Source organism: Poecile atricapillus, chromosome 2, assembly GCF_030490865.1.
Source record: "Poecile atricapillus isolate bPoeAtr1 chromosome 2, bPoeAtr1.hap1, whole genome shotgun sequence".
Taxonomy (NCBI): Eukaryota; Metazoa; Chordata; class Aves; order Passeriformes; family Paridae; genus Poecile; species Poecile atricapillus.
In genome coordinates, this window is record NC_081250.1 from 18,409,187 (window position 1) to 18,424,602 (window position 15,416).

The 15,416-nt window shown below is 51.1% G+C and overlaps 1 protein-coding gene across 1 annotated transcript; it reads right to left on the reverse strand.

Moving 5' to 3' along the window:
* Positions 1-3,874: 3,874 nt before the first annotated feature.
* BMI1 (BMI1 proto-oncogene, polycomb ring finger) lies at positions 3,875-14,741 on the reverse strand. Its single transcript, XM_058832294.1, has 10 exons — positions 14,274-14,741; positions 9,158-9,291; positions 8,648-8,744; positions 7,870-7,925; positions 7,697-7,747; positions 7,332-7,440; positions 7,197-7,242; positions 6,542-6,640; positions 6,120-6,200; positions 3,875-6,035 (listed from the first exon to the last, which is right to left on the reverse strand). The coding sequence occupies exons 2-10, from the start codon at positions 9,267-9,269 to the stop codon at positions 5,706-5,708; spliced, it is 981 nt and encodes a 326-aa protein (XP_058688277.1). The 5' UTR covers positions 9,270-9,291; positions 14,274-14,741; the 3' UTR covers positions 3,875-5,705.
* Between the last annotated feature and the right edge of the window lie 675 nt (positions 14,742-15,416).

The following is a 15,416-nucleotide window of genomic DNA, read 5'->3' on the forward strand; positions in this document are numbered from 1 at the left end:
CGGGAAATGTACCCCCTCCATACCGGCGTTCGGAACGGGGAAGGGATCTGCCTGTCCCCGCGATAGGAACATGCAGCCCTTTGTCTCTCTAGACAAGGTGCGATATTCAGCTGCGGGCCATGAAAATAGATACGCCAAATGGCTACCGCGACCCCCTCCTATCCCTCGGGGAGGTGGGCTCGCCCCGAGGCCCCACCGTGCCCGGGAAGGGCTGGTGCCGACCGAGCTCAGCGGGAGGCCGTGTGCTTGCGGCGGGACGGACGGGGATACAGGACCGCGGCGCCCCGCGGCTGGAAAACCCGGAATGCTCCCGTCCCGCTGCGCACATCCCCAAATGTCCGGGCTGGCCGGAGCACCCTAAAGGCCAGGAGTCGGGGGAAGGCAGAGCGGACGCAGGACGGTGCGGAGTCTGCGGCGGCACCGCTACCCCCTCAGCGAAGGGCGGCTGCGGCCGGGGGTGCTGCCTGCCAGGCGTGCCCGCCGACCCCCGGCCGGACCCGGCACGGCCCGAGAGCTGCCAAAGGCGTTACGGTGCAGCCGCCGCGGCCGCCGGCGGAGGCCGCTGGGGCGGCGCTGGCGGGGCCCGGGCGCGGAGCGGAGCTGCCGGCGGTGCCCCCGCGGGTCCCGCTCCGCGCAGCCCCGTTCGAATCTAGCGGCGCGGGGGAAATTCCGCGGGCGCGAGAGGTGCGCAGGCGCAAGATGGCCTCTGCCCGGGCGCGGGGGGCGCGGAGCGGGGCGGCCCGCCCGTGGAGGGGCAGCCGGCGGGGGCCCGGCCGCGCCCGCGGCACCGGCAGCGCCGAGCGCCACGTTTCCACCCCGGCCCGAGAAGCCGAGTTCCCGCCGGCGGAGGCGACGCTGAGAGACATGCGGCAGAACGGCAGCTCCCGGCTGGGCTCCCGGGGCGGGCAGCGGCCGCCCGGCCGGCGGCGGGGAGGCCCACGGGCTCCTCGTACCCCTGGGCCAGCGCCCGCCTCCGGCACCGCCACTCGCGGCCTTTCCGTGACTGCCGCTGTCTTGCCCGACGCGGCCGCGGCTTCGCCGCAGCGAGCGGGGATGGAAGTCCCTCTCCCTGCCCAACCCCGGCAGGAAAATCTCCTTTGCCGTGGGTGTTACGTGTCCTTCATGCTCTACCCGTTACTGACATTGATGGTGCTCTTTTTTTTTTTTTTTTTTCCTTTAACCCACATCATCACTGTTAAATAAATACAAATATCCCGTCCCCAAAGACGGCGAGACCGAGAATTGCCTGGTCCACACCGTGCTTTACAAGTTTTTCTGTTCTCCTGGCCGGACTCCTCTGCTGGTCGCGGGGAAAGCGAGTGAAGGAGCGAGCTGGAAAAAATCCTCGCTGCCAGAATCCTTGCCATCCCTGAGTTAATAAAACACGAACCAGCCGTGGGTCGGAGTTCCCGGAACGGGGCAACGACACTGAGCTGCGGAAAGCGGAGATCCGCAGCCCTTGGGAAGTGAGGGCAGGTTCTTCTCCAGGCGTCCTCCGGGTAGGAGCCGGGCAGAAAAGATGAAAAATAAACTGTTTATAGTAAAATAAAGGAAATCCGTTTCAAGTACCCAGAGTAGGAGCAAGAACGTTAAAAATTAACAGCGGAAACAGGAAACACTTATCTGAGTAAACATTGTCTCAGAATTTCACCGTTTTAAAATTGGGAGGGTGCGAGGTGCTCGGCGGGGCCGCCGCAAGCCTCCTCCCGCTGCGGTGCCTGCGGCGGGGGCCGCCGCCGACCGCCCCGTTCCGGAGCCAGAAATCGGAGCCCGGCCCGACGAGACAACCCGATCGTCGTCAGCCAGTTTGGTGGCAAAGATCGGAACTGCAGGAGTTCCTGCGTGGTGAGAGATGAACAGTCCAGAAGTGATGTTTGGAAGGCAGGAGCACTCTGCCGCCGGGGCTAAGGAACCGGCGGTTCGGGGCCGCCGCGAAGAAGAAAAGAGGCGCAGGGTTGGCGGAGGCGGAAGGAAAGAGAGCTCGCCCCTGTACCGGCCATGGCAAGACTTGCTTTGGCCGCGCTTTGAAAATCCCCAGCGAAATGAGCGACTCCTGGGGCAGCGGTGCGGCGGCGGAGGTGACGGCGGTGGCCCGGCGGCCGCGGCCAGAGGACCAAAGGCATCGCCTCTTCGGGAAGGGCGCCCGCCGCTGCCGCTGCCTCCGCCGTCGGGTTTCTGTGCGCCGCATCATTCAAAAATCGAGGAGCTTCGTTTTCTCACGGCTGGAGCTTTCCTGGAGCTCCCCCGGTGCCGCCCGGGTCCCCGGCGCCGCGGTGGTGCCGCCCGCCGCTTCCCTCTCCTGCTCACGGGACGCTGCCGGTGTCGGAAATTTGCCGGCGGTACCCGCCCGCCGCAGTCGGTTTTCTGGAAGTCAGGGGCGCAGGTTGTTGAGAGAAGTGGTCAGTGCTGGGGGACAGCCATCTCGGTTCAGCAAGCTCGTCATGCTCCTTTTTCTCTCCCTTCCTATTTCTGCATTACGTCTCTCTGTTTCTGTCCGTCTTCTCCAGAAGCGTGTGGAGCTTTTCTTGCTCCCTCTCTCTTGCTTTCCCCGGGGCTGGGTCCCCATTCTTGCCGGACACAAAAGCGCTGCTTGGAGCCGCAGGGAGCTGAACCAGGGCAGAAAATTTGGTCAGACGAAGGCAGAAAAACATCCTTTTCCAGCCCGCACAGACCACTCCTGCCACTGTCCTTGACCAGACTGCTTGTTGAAGAAGCTCAGGAAAACGCAGCGGACTTCGCCTTTATCCCTCCATCTATATAAACGCAACGTCAGATAATGAAAAGGTTCCCCTTACTTGCACCGAGCGGAGATTTCTTTCCTATCAGGGAGAATTTAGGTACATGTGAAAGGAAAACCTGTCACTATGTATATGCAAAGGAAAATATTGTGAAACCGGGAAGGCTGACATAGCAGCTTCACAAGTAGAACACCAAGATGCTATCTTTGATCGTCCTCCCAGTTGTGCTTAGCAGTATATACGCATCGCAGTGCCATCTGCACAGGGCCAGCAACAAACCAAAAGTTTCACATGGCAGCACAAACATCCTCGGCGGCTTTTGCAGCTCGGCAAGAGAGCTACTAGAGCGTTTGTTCTTGTTCACACAGGAGATGTCAAATTGGGAGATGTCGAAAATACTTTAAGAGCTCAGTAAATCTCGAAGGGATATAACCAACTCATGTTTCACTGCAGAGTGCTTCACGGGCACTCCACAAAGACCGAGAATAGCTCCGTATTGATGCTAGCAGCAGTGATTAACTGCTATTTCGAGTAAAATTAAGCACATTTTGATCAGTGTGCTAACGTACAAGCCTCTGCTGCAGGTTCAGCGCTGGTTTTGGGGCTAAATAATTCAACCACTACAGTGTGATTCACTCATGTAGCTGAGGCTATCGTGTCAAGATAGACATTCGGTCACATTGAGAGATATCTTTATATTAAAACGTATTTAGTTCTACTGAGGCTTTAAAAAGTAATCCAGGGCAGCACAGGTAGAACACGGCACTCGCCATCACCAAAAAAAAAAAAAAAAAAAAAAAAAAAAAAAAAAGTTCTTCCCTTCCCAGACAGTGCAGTTTAACAGGGGCTAAGTTTGAGCAGATAGGAGGTAAAACCTGTGGCTGACTGGGATGTGACGATGCACCATTTGCTTATTTTCAAGAATAAATCGGGGTCAAATAAAGAACAGCAAATGTTTTCAAGACAGGCTACCAAAGCATTTTCTAGAGGGTTTTTTTTCCCCCTTTGTTATTTTAGTATGCTATACTGTCCTGTTCACAAAAATCTTTGGTACACCCAGAAATACTTCCCATGAGAACAATATGTTTGTCCTTTAACACCACATTATCAACAGAGGTAATTTGCTACTTTTCAATGAATTATCCCTTTTATTTATTTCTTTGATCAGCTATAAATGAACGTTATTTGTGTATATAAAACTGAAGCTTTTACTGTTGAAATTGAACTGTACATGTTTACTACAGGAAAAAATATCAACTCTTGTTTAACAAGACATTTACATCAATAAGCAATAACCTTGTGGAGGATTTGCAATCACCTGGTCTATAAAAACAAGCAGGACAAGTAACAGCAATTTATATGCAAAAGTAATGATTTAATGACTATAAGCAAGACAAAGCAATAAGAATTGTGCTTCTTTTGCAGACTGGAGACAATGAAATGTTTAACTACAATTTTTCCGTACAAACATGAAACAATATCCATATAGAATAAACACCCTCACAAATGTATAACTGATGGGTGATGAACACACACAAAGTTCGACCAAAGCAAAGCACAAACTGAAAAGTGTTCTGGGCTGTTCATATTTTATGGTGGAAAAGTTCCTCCTACTGAAAAAACCCCACCCTTAGAAGCCTCTAATGAAATGCACCTACTTGCAGGCCATTAAAGAGAAGGCATTCTCCACAATTTATTGGAAATATTAAAGTACCAGTTAAATTTTAATGAAGTTAGTACTGTACCACATACATATATATTAAAACAAATTTAGATAAAATGCCTTCATCCAGCCACTTGCTGGTTCCTTAAAATTTATATCAAATAGTTTATGGCTTCTATAATGATTCCATGTGCTTTTAAAAACACAGTCCCACCACACCAAATAATAAAAAGGTAATCAAACAGGTCAAAAACTTCCACCTCCCTTGATTTCTTTTTTTTCACTGTATCACTTCAACATTTGGTAAAGTAAAAATATTCCACTTGGAAGAAAAAAGAAAAAAAAAAAAGACAAAGCAAGTAAAATCCTTTTAAGATTGCCAATTGCCTCCAGGTTATCAGAGACTTGAATGTGCTTTCCCAATACTGTAGCTCTCACACGCAACGTGTTTCTTGCAGTATGAGCAAAGCTCAAACAGGCGGCATCTGCAAGGGTCGAACCAGTTTAGAAATTTAACAACCATATCATGAGTGCATGAAACACAATATTTTCTTTATAGTATTTATAAATATATCATACAATACTGTTTCCTGTTATGTCATATACCAATATGGCATTGTACAATAAGCATAATGCCATCTGATTCTTACAAAAGCGAATCATTTAAACAAGTCAGTAAATAAAACGGTAATACCCGCTTTTAGGCATACAGATTGTAAAACTGAAGTTTACTTTTCTTTTGATCGGTTCTGCGCAGCAACAGAGAAGTAAAAGATGCAACATAAGAATCAAAATGGCTAATACGCAAAAATTGTTATTCACAGTGACATGGCTACATATATGCATTTTTCTATGCATATTCTTTCAATTTTGTTGGATTTCAAGATGAAAAAGCACTTGCTTTCTACAGGTTCACAAAACAGTATAAGAACAATAACAATCAAAGAGAACGCAATGGAGGAGTTAGTCTGGATTAACAAACTACTTCCCAGGATTTGTACTGACTTCTGGAGTCTCCTGGCTCCAGATGATGGGGACAGAAACAACTCCACATCATTCAGAACAGGTGAAGGTGTAACTTTTGTTTGCTTCCCAGTCCTCTGAAAACAATTTACATTTCAAACTTGCGTTTCCATTAACGTCCATCCTGAATGTCACCTAGTCCGACTTTTATAGCCAAGTTCAGTGTTACTACAAAAGAAAGCAATTTGGATGATAGTCACATGGATTAGCATCTATAAAGCTGTAATGGCATGGAGAGATCTATATAAAGGAGGGGCAAGGGTGGTAGCCTGGTTGGCACATCAACCAGATGAAGTGGCTGAGGAGCCATTTATTGATGTTTTCCGAGCTCTGTTGGTAAAGGAGGACTGGTGGTTACTGCTGGGGCTGCTGCTGGTGCCATTCATGGTGCTGGAGATGTGGGGGAACTGGGGGTGAGGAGACTGGACTGGTGTGCTGGGGCTGGGCAAACAGGAGGAGGTGGAGGGGATGCCTCCCGCTGGGCTGCTCGCCTTGTCGCTCCCAGAGTCACTTTCCAGCTCCCCACTGTTGTTCAACCCTTCCCTCTGGTGACTGATCTTCATCCTCTTGCAAGTAGGTCGGACACGGTATTTCAAGGGCAGAGGCCCATTCTGCAAAGCAAAAGGGAGACCCTGGTAAGTGCCCTGCCCAGGCCGTGACCTGCACCCTCCTGGGAGCATGCTGGAAATACTCACCCGCCTCCAGGTGTAGATGTAGGCAATATCCATTAGGGTGTAGTAGTCCTTCAGAGGCTCCTCTTCATACATCACATCGATCTGTGCAAGATACAAACCCTTGCATTAAGGAGCATCCAGGCATTTACCCCTAGCACATGACTGCTCTGAGGTAAAAATAGCCCCACTGTCACAGATATCACAAATACATCAAGGAGCAATTTTTTAATACTTTGGTATTTACAGCACTAAAAAAATTACAGTGTCACTGAAGTCTACAGACAGATATTTTAAAAATAAACCAAATAACGTATGGCACACACCAGAAATACTTGGCTGCTACCACTTGCTGCAACTGGCTGTAATGAGAAAATGAGTCATACCAAAAGAAACCCCAAAGAATGCAAACAAACAAACAAAAATCACTCTTTCCCCACGGGTACCTGGAAAGTGTTAGGTATATCCATCTTACTCCGCAAGAACTTTCTTAGATGCATCACTGTCATTGCTGCTGGGCAGCGCAAGTATCTTTTGTCATTCACCTAGTGGCATGGTAAAGAAAATCAGTCTACTGAGAATGAGCAATTACTCCCACCAAAGATGTATTCTAACGTTTCATGTTGAAAAAAGTGCACCTTACTAAATTATGAACTGTAATACAACAATGCCTGCTGTCTTTGGAGGGCAAATCAGAAATAAGCGACAATTACAGTTCTAGAGAAAGTAATTTAAAATTGTAACTAAATATGTATGCAAATATTTGTATTATATTTAGTATCTTTTAGGGTACCTATGCAATGCATATTATTTTTTTATAAATTATTACATATTTTTCCCAAACTTTGACAGAAAAACAGATTCTACTTTAGAAATAATACTGTGGGCGTTTTTAATTTAAAAAAAAAAAAAATTAAAAAGTTGGCTGCATATGCAGCTGTATGAAAATGTTTCACCTCTTCTGTACCTAGTACCATAACAGGAGGTGTGCTTCCTTTGTTCTAGATACACATAACTACATATTTTTCTCACCTACAGACCTGCCCCAAAGTTGTGTGTGTCTGTGATATGTTTCCTCTAGAGTAAAGGAAAGTTATTTACCTCTTCTTTTGATTTTTCTTTCTCCTTATTTCCTTTTCGCTCCAGTCTGTGAGAAGAAATTAACAATTACAACAAATAATAAATACAGGTGCTATCAAACAGGTAAACATAAAATTTTGCCATTCTGGAACTTGCCTATTCTGGTCAAAGAATTCAATGGATAAGCTTATTATCTCGTCGTCTGTTATAATTCTTTTGTCTTCATCAGCCACTTCTCCCCTGTCTTCATTAGAGCCATTGGCAGCTGCACAGAAATTTCCACAATAATTTACATTTTGAAATTCAAATCAGGAAGAATTGCAATTCTCAGTAACAAGAAAAAAAATCTTCACAGTAAGATAATGAATGAAAGCTACCTGACTGTTAAAACAATAAACTTTTATTATGCTGACTTCTTAAAATTCTGTGACGGTAATACATCACTTGTAAATTAAGAAGGAAACAGTAAAACATCTAGCTCAATGCTACACATATTAAAGTTGCGAACGAGAAGCTTTTACCATCAGCCGACGGATGAGCAGCATAAAAATCCCTTCTTCTTTTCATTTCATCTAGATGGAAAAGCATAGATTTTCCTTTTAGTAGTTACTCTGTAACTCACGGTATTGATACAGGATAGCGGCTCTGATTTTGTTTTTCTACTCTTAATAAAATACCTGATTTAACTACTTACTTTTGAAAAGGCCTGGTACTAGCTTGTATACAATATCTTGGAGAGTTTTATCTGACCTGAAAGAAGAATAACCGCACAACATAAAATTAAGCAGATGAAGCAATATTTTAATCCAAATGGCAGCTCCTCACTTATAAACTTTCACAACAACAAGGCATCTTCTACAAAGTGGGAAGCCAGTCATAAAAAGTTAACTTACAGGACCTTGTAATCAAACTAACCCTGCTCTAAATACCGCCCTGAACCAGAACTCATCCATGTTACCACAATTGAAAAAGAACTCTCTCACACTGAAGGAAGGCCTTAAAAACTACATGTCCTCCCTAGAAAGTTCAGAGAGCAAAATTCAGTGCTGACAACAAAAAAGTTTCTGAATGGCGGATGATATTTTAAAGGCTTTTGCCTCTTAGTTTGGGAAGTTGCAGCAGGAGTACTCATGACTAAGACGTGTGGTTGGAGTGATGCATGTCTTGGAGATACAGAAATCAGAGGCAAGAACTGTCGGGGTGGTACAGGGAAATGGGGGAGAGGGAAGAGGCATCAGTGACTGGTGCATGCTAAAACAGACCAACAAAAACTTTCTGTCTCACATCTAGAGGCATCTTCAGTTTCAGCCAGTGAAGGAACTCCAAAGAGAGCACATAAACACGAGGTAGCTTGTAAATTGACAAGTCCTTTCAGATTTAAATTGCAGACCTAGAGATAACATTGACACCGACTACTGCTGGTCTTCCCATATAAAGCAAAACGAGAGATGCAGCGTGCAACTTTCTCCTACCTTATATTCAAAAGCGGTCGAGTTTTGTGAACTTGGACATCACAGATAGGACAATACTTGCTGGTCTCCAAGTAACGCACGATACAGGTCTTACAGACTGTAAGTCAAACACCACAGGCTTTTAGTGATGCTCCTAGGTGCCGCTCAGATATGCATAGATAAAGGTGCGATTTTCTAAACTATGCAAGCTAGAGCAAATCGTCCATTGTCAGCAACACGCTGCTTAAGCTAAACAACTACCCAAATAAGCTTCAATTACCATGAAAAGGAGACGCTTATAGTACATATATTATTACTTTAACAAAGACCGTAGGGCCGTCCTCAGAAAATCTGCACCGCGGCTGGAACACCTACTTCCCCTCCCGTCGGGGAGGAGGACGGCGTCGGTCCCGAGCCCCTCGGGGGATTTGGGCTCGGGGGATTTGTTTTTTTTCGTGTGTGTTCCCGGGATGCCGGGAAAGGAGGGAAGCGGCGGGGGGTGAAAAACGCGGAGCGCCCGGTCGTACTTACAGGAGTGGAGGCACTCTATGATGGTCGTTGCATCAATGAAGTACCCGCCGCAGAGCACACACATGAGATGGGGGTTTAGCTCGGTTATTTTGATTCTGGTTGTTCGGTGCATTTTGGCGTGGCGAGGAGCGGCTCTGAAATACACACACACACACAGAGGACCGGTCAGCGGGGACGAGCGCGGCGGCGTCCCAGGTGCCGCGGTCCGGCGCATCCCCTTCCCCCGTGCATCGCATCGCATCCCCCGGCGCAGAGGAAGACCAAGCGCGGAAGACGAAGGCGGCGGCGGCGCGGGGCCGGGCGAGGGCCGGTCCCGAGGCCGGCGGGGCGTCCCCGCACCGCACCGCCCCGGGCCGGCCTGGGCGCAGCCCCGCGGAGGGGCGGTCGTTCCGCGGCACCCACCGCGCCGTTCCCCGGCGGGCACGGGCCGTTCCCGCGGCGCGGCGGCACCGGCCGGCTCGGGCTGCGCGGGCGGCTCGGCGGCGATGCGGCGGGGAGCTCCGGGGGCGACACGGCGGGCACCGGGCTGCCGGCGAGCAGCACAAAGGGGAACCAGCGCCTCCCGGTGCGGCTGCCCTGGCATTTCCGGAGCGCGGGGAGGGGCGGCGGGGGGAGGGACGGAGCGGGGGGGACACACGCACCTCGGAGCGGGGCCGGGCACCGGGGCGGCGGGGCCGGCCCGCCGGGGGGGTCCGGGCGGCTGCTGCTGCGGCTCGGTGCCGATCCGGATCTGCTCCGCTCTCCGAGGGGGTTGCTATAGCAACTTACACTTACACTTGGCATCCTGCCACCGCTGGGAACACACGAGAGCCGGGCGGGGGGCGGCCGGGGGGGCGGGCCGGGCCGGGCCGGGCCGGGCCAGGGGGTGGGACGCGAGGCCCGGGGGCTGGCGGAGGGGCTGGAGGAGCCAAGGAGCCCGCGGGGGTCTGGGAGCCCGGCTGCGAAGGGAGGGGAGGGGGAGGGCGGGAGCGGCCCGGGCGGGGTCCGGTGCCACAGCCCGGAGGGTGCCCGGGCGCGGTGCGGGGCAGCCCGGGCGGCGGGGGCGGCACCGGGCTTTGGGGTCTCAGCCTGGCGGAGGCGAGTGCCAGAGGCTCCTCCCGAGCCTCGGCCATTTCGGATCCTCTCAGGGGCCTCTCTCCACGTCGACTCGGTGCGAGGAGCTGGTCTGAGATAGCTCCTCTCCCCCTCCGCGCCCTCCCTCCGGCGAGCAGAACCGCGCCGCGCTCCCGGGGACCGAGCCCCCTGCACCACCAGTGGGGTGCCGAGCCCCAGCTCCCGCGCCGGCATACCCGCTTCCTCCTTCTCTGCTTTCCTCACTTTTCTCCGTCCTACCTTTCTCTCACCCCCAACTCATTTTCTTTCTCTTTCTTTCCTTCTCCCACCTTTTGACGCTTGTTTGAAAATCATCCCGCGGACGAGGCAAGCGCGGTGCAAAGTTTTGCGAAAGGTGTAAGGAGATTTGCATCACCAGAGTAAGGTGCTTGGACGGGAGAAAACAAGTCTCCGGATGCTCAAGTAACCCCCCTTTTCAGCAATAAAGCACACCGAGAAGGGGGAAAAAGCCCAAACCGACTTTAAACGGTACATTAGTGACAACATGCGAAGGACCATGTGACCAGATCATTCCTAAAGCTAAATCAACACCTTGTCAACACAATGCAGAGACAAGAGTGAAAAACAAATGTCATTTTCATAGTCTGAAACCCATAAAACCCCATCGGATGCACTGGCACCAACGCTACATGCATACACGCTGTTTAAAATGAGAGGGAATACCAGATAAAGGGAAAAGCACACACGGGGAAAAAACCCTGTCAGCCACGTCAATTGTAGAGTAAATTATTTTCTGTCAACCAGATCCTGAAAAATGTAAAGTAACAACGTTGCTCCAGTACAAGCTATTAATTTCCCCAGGTCAGTGCTCCCAGCACACCAGCTCCTGTCCTTGGTTCCCTCTCCTCCCGAGGCAGAGCTTGAGAGCCACCTCTCACCGCAGCACCGTATGCTCAAGATGCGAGCAGCCTACTCGCAAACTTCAATGTTAGGCAGGGAAAAAAAAAAAAAAAAAAAAAAAAAAAAAAAGGGCTAAGCTAAGCTTTCTAAAAGCTTTGAACGTCAGCCAAACTGACCAGGACAGGGGTACAATATTCGTCAGAAGTGTGCACAGCGCCAACGAGCGACCCCGACCAGGAAACTTCTCTTGTTGCTGCAGGAGAACCCTCGAGTGAACAGCAGATAAAACCCCCCAACATCAAACCATAGCCGGCCAGCACAAAGAAAATCAAAGTTCCAGAAGCACCAAGCCAGACCAGGTCCCCAAAGCTGTTCCCAGCACCGTGCGGGAAAGCAAGACCCCCGCTGCATTGTACTGCGGTTTAAATGTCGCTTCCAGGGTCCCTGACCCTCTGCTTCTTCCTTTTAAACTGATACCGAGGTTTTGCTTTTCCCAGAAAAGGCAGAGACGGAGTTTCTGCGTGCCTCTCTGAAGTGTCCAGCGCCCTGAAGCCAGCGGCTCTGGACTCCCTTTAGGTACTTACACATGGACAGGCTGCTTTCACGGTTCTGTGTTTTATTTGTTCAAGTCACTACCTTATAATTCATAAATATCTAAACCAAAAAAAATACCCCAGCAGTGACCGAGGTCACACAAGTCGGCTGACCGAGAATTCCTTCCCAGCCCTGACAGACTGGGACAAACCTTTCAAGACATTAACGCGTTTATTTCACGCAGGCGTAGCCCCTTCCTAAATGGAGGGGGATTAAATTCAACCGTGAAACCTGTTTTGTCGAAGCAACCCCTAAATGCGGATTATTTATTGCCCAAAGTTAAAACATTTTCAACGTGCTATGAGCTATCTTGAAAATCAGTGATTTTCCCCAGTGAGCTGAACTAGGAACCTAATTTCTCCCCAAAAGCGACCCGCACAGGCACACGCGTGTCTGTGCCTGCGGGGATGTAACATGAACGCAGCACATTTTACTACGGCAGCCTGGGTTCAATATCTTGGTACGAGGGAAACCCTTTCAGATGTTTTTTCTGCTCCTGCTGATCGCACGGTGAATGCCAACACTTCACAGAAATACAAACAGCCTCTTAGCCGGGACAATATATATTTACACATTGACACATGGAGCAACTAAACATAAAATATATGTGGATAATACCTGCTAGAAGTAAACACTGCCAGCCAACCGATTATACAGAGGCCTTAAACAAGTTATACCAAAATGAAGAAAAACAGAAGTGCATTCTCCTGCTAAGAATCAGCTACATTATTAAAAATCCCATAAAGGCAATAAGCTATCAAACCTTGCTCGACAGGTCTCTATCAGAAAATACATACATAAAAAATAGAAGCATCGCTCGGGTAGATTTGTGTACTTTGTACCCATCTCTTCTCAGAAAACTCTCATCAGGAATAAAGCAGCCTTCATTCTACATCTTCACCCATTATCAGCTAGAGCCACTTGTACTATCGAGCCTGTTATTACTCTTTCGCTTAAGAATGGCCGCATATGCTTTAAAGGAGAGGACAGTAGTTCTTTCAGATGAGGCACACGAACCTCAAGTATCTTTGCTCAACTCGCAGCAGTGAGAAAAGACCTGAATATTGGCAACAGAGTGCAAAAGGACCCCGGTCTCTTAAATCACCTCCCTGGGACTAGGCGTAAGACACAATCCATCTACTTTTAAAAATACACTAAAATGCTAATTTTGTAATATCTAAGCGATCAGGTAGGTCAAGACATCACCAGTGTCCCTGGTAAAGTGCAACACAAGTCTCAGTTTCCAGGACGGGCTGCACAGAGTCACTCAAAGTAGTTTTACTGGACTGTACTGGACGTCCCTGCTCTTAGGGACAGTCCCATTACTGAAGCTGCTCTCTCCACTACAGACTACGCAAAAAAATTCTTTTAGCGCCAAGCTTGCAAAGGGGCACACATGCCCGGGATCTCTTCGACTTTTCTGGAGAGTGGAGGAGTGAATCAAAGTTTTTGGAGGCTGAAAAGCTACTGCTTCACTTTTATGGAAATGCGATTTTTTTTCCTGCTTATTTTTACCTGATTATTTACAAATGCTTACATCAAACACACAGAAACATCCCGCTTTATAAACTGCCAAGGCCATTCAATTATAAAAAGAAAACACAAGCAACTTTCAAGTGCTGCCCATAAGCAGCACGAGGAGCCCACTCGTGACATCTTTAAGATCTGACAAAAGATTTCATGTAAATTTACCCTTCCCGGGCTCAGGGGAAAAAAAAATACCAACCAGAGAAAAGAAATTCACACACACCACCCCCCCTCCGCGTCCCGCAGACACATCACCTTTGCTCCAAAGGCTCCAGCAAACCGCCCGCCCCAGCTCCCCAAGAACGCATTAAAAGTGCTATCCTTACCCCCCAAAAAAGTTCTTTCTCGGCGTTGACCACCCCTTGCCTCTCCCAGTAGGCACAAACCCCTAAAGTTCAGCATTTAGAGCAGAAATGTAAGAGGAGACATTGGAAACAACTGGGAACCGCCATCTTACAACCCATCCAATTTCACAGAAGTACTTGTCCAACTTAAGTTAATAACATTTTCTGCTGGGTGCCCCGGCGCCTAACAACCCCCCCAGGAGGATCGCTACCCCCCGCTGGCTCCGTCTCTATAAAATGGGTGCGTTATCTGACATTTTAACCCCCCCCAGACACATTTCTTTCGAGGAGGACTGAAATCACTTGACCCAGGCAGCTCCAGATTTCTCGAACGTCCCTGTTTAATCAAAATCTGCCTTTAAACAAAGGGCGCTCGGGCCGGGCTGGCAGCAGGGTCGGGAAATATAAATATTCTCCTCGGGGGCCATGTGCACAGAAAGGTTTTAGGGGGCGTCTGGAGAAAGAAAGGAACTAAAATTTGCAAATGTGGGTGCGTAACGCGAGCGAGTGCACAGGCTGCTGCTGCTGCGTGTCTGTATGTGTGTGTGTGGCTAGAGCAGCCTGTCAGCGCTTTTCCCATACGGAGAGCTCGGGGGACACCTAGGCGCCCCTTTGCAGCCCCCAAACCGGCCGAAAACCGCCGCCGAGCCCCCTTCGCCCCCCGCCCTTGGTAAGGCGACACCTCGCTTCATACGTACCCGGAAAACGGAGCCGGTGGGTGATGATCGGAGCGGCCAAAAAAGACAATGAAAGTTAAAAGTCGTTCAGCAGAAAATGAATGTGAGCCAAGCGGCCATCTTGAAATGAACTGCAGACGCTGTCAATTGCAATAAGCTTATTGCCGCCGCCGCCGCTGCGCTCCGCTCATTTTAGTTACAGAACGCCCGGGTCTCCTCCGCTCCTCGCGGGCCCTTCTCGCTCGCTCCCTCGCTCTCTCGCTCCCTCCGAGTTGGCCGCCCGGGCGGCTCAGGCGCTGGGAGCGCACAGTCTCCCCGGTCCGGATGAGTCCGCTCTCCACCAGCCCATTGTCTCTCCCTCTGCCCCCCGCTCCGCCTCGCGGCCTCTCTCGCGTTCCTTCTTTTATTATTATTGTTATTATTACGAGTATTATTGTTGTTGTTATTTCATAGTTGGTGGCGGGGACCCGGGGAGGGAAGGAGGGCGGGCGGGCGGGCGGGCGGGAGGAGGGCGGAGGAGGGAAGAATGCAACGCTGAAGGCACACAGTGGAAACTGACACCGTCCCCAAAATGGCTCGGAGTTCGCCCGCCCCGCCAGCGTCACGTGGGGCGCCTCATTCCTTAAGGGCGGCCTGGGAATTAGCGGCGCTGCCGCCGGGGCCCGGCAGCCTCCCCGTGACCCAATCCCGCAACCCGGCCGCCTCCTCCCCCTCCGCCTCCCCCCTCGCTCGCTCCCTCCCTCCCCTCCCCCGCCCGCCACCCCCTCCCTCCCTCCCCTCCCCCCGGCCCTGCACGCGCTCGCCCGCGCGCCGCCGATGCCTCCTTTTCCTCCTTTTCCTCACCGCCCGCCCCGACCCCCGGCCCCGCTCCGCGGCTCCCGCCCGCCTCCCCCCGCCCGCCGCAGCCCCAGTGCCTCCCGCCCTCCTTCTCCGCGCTCCCTCCGCCCGCGCCGCGGCTCCCCTTCAGCCGCTGCGCTCCCCGCTCTCGCCCCGCGGCCCCCGCCCTGCCCGGCGCTGCCCTCTCCATCCTCCCCGCGCCGCAGCCCCACAGCCCGCACGCCCGCCGGCCCCACACGCCGCCCGTCACCCTGGCCCCGCGGCCCTCGCCACCCTCCGCGCACTTGTTGCGCGCTCCCGCCCCCGGCCGCCCCGTCCCGCCGCGGA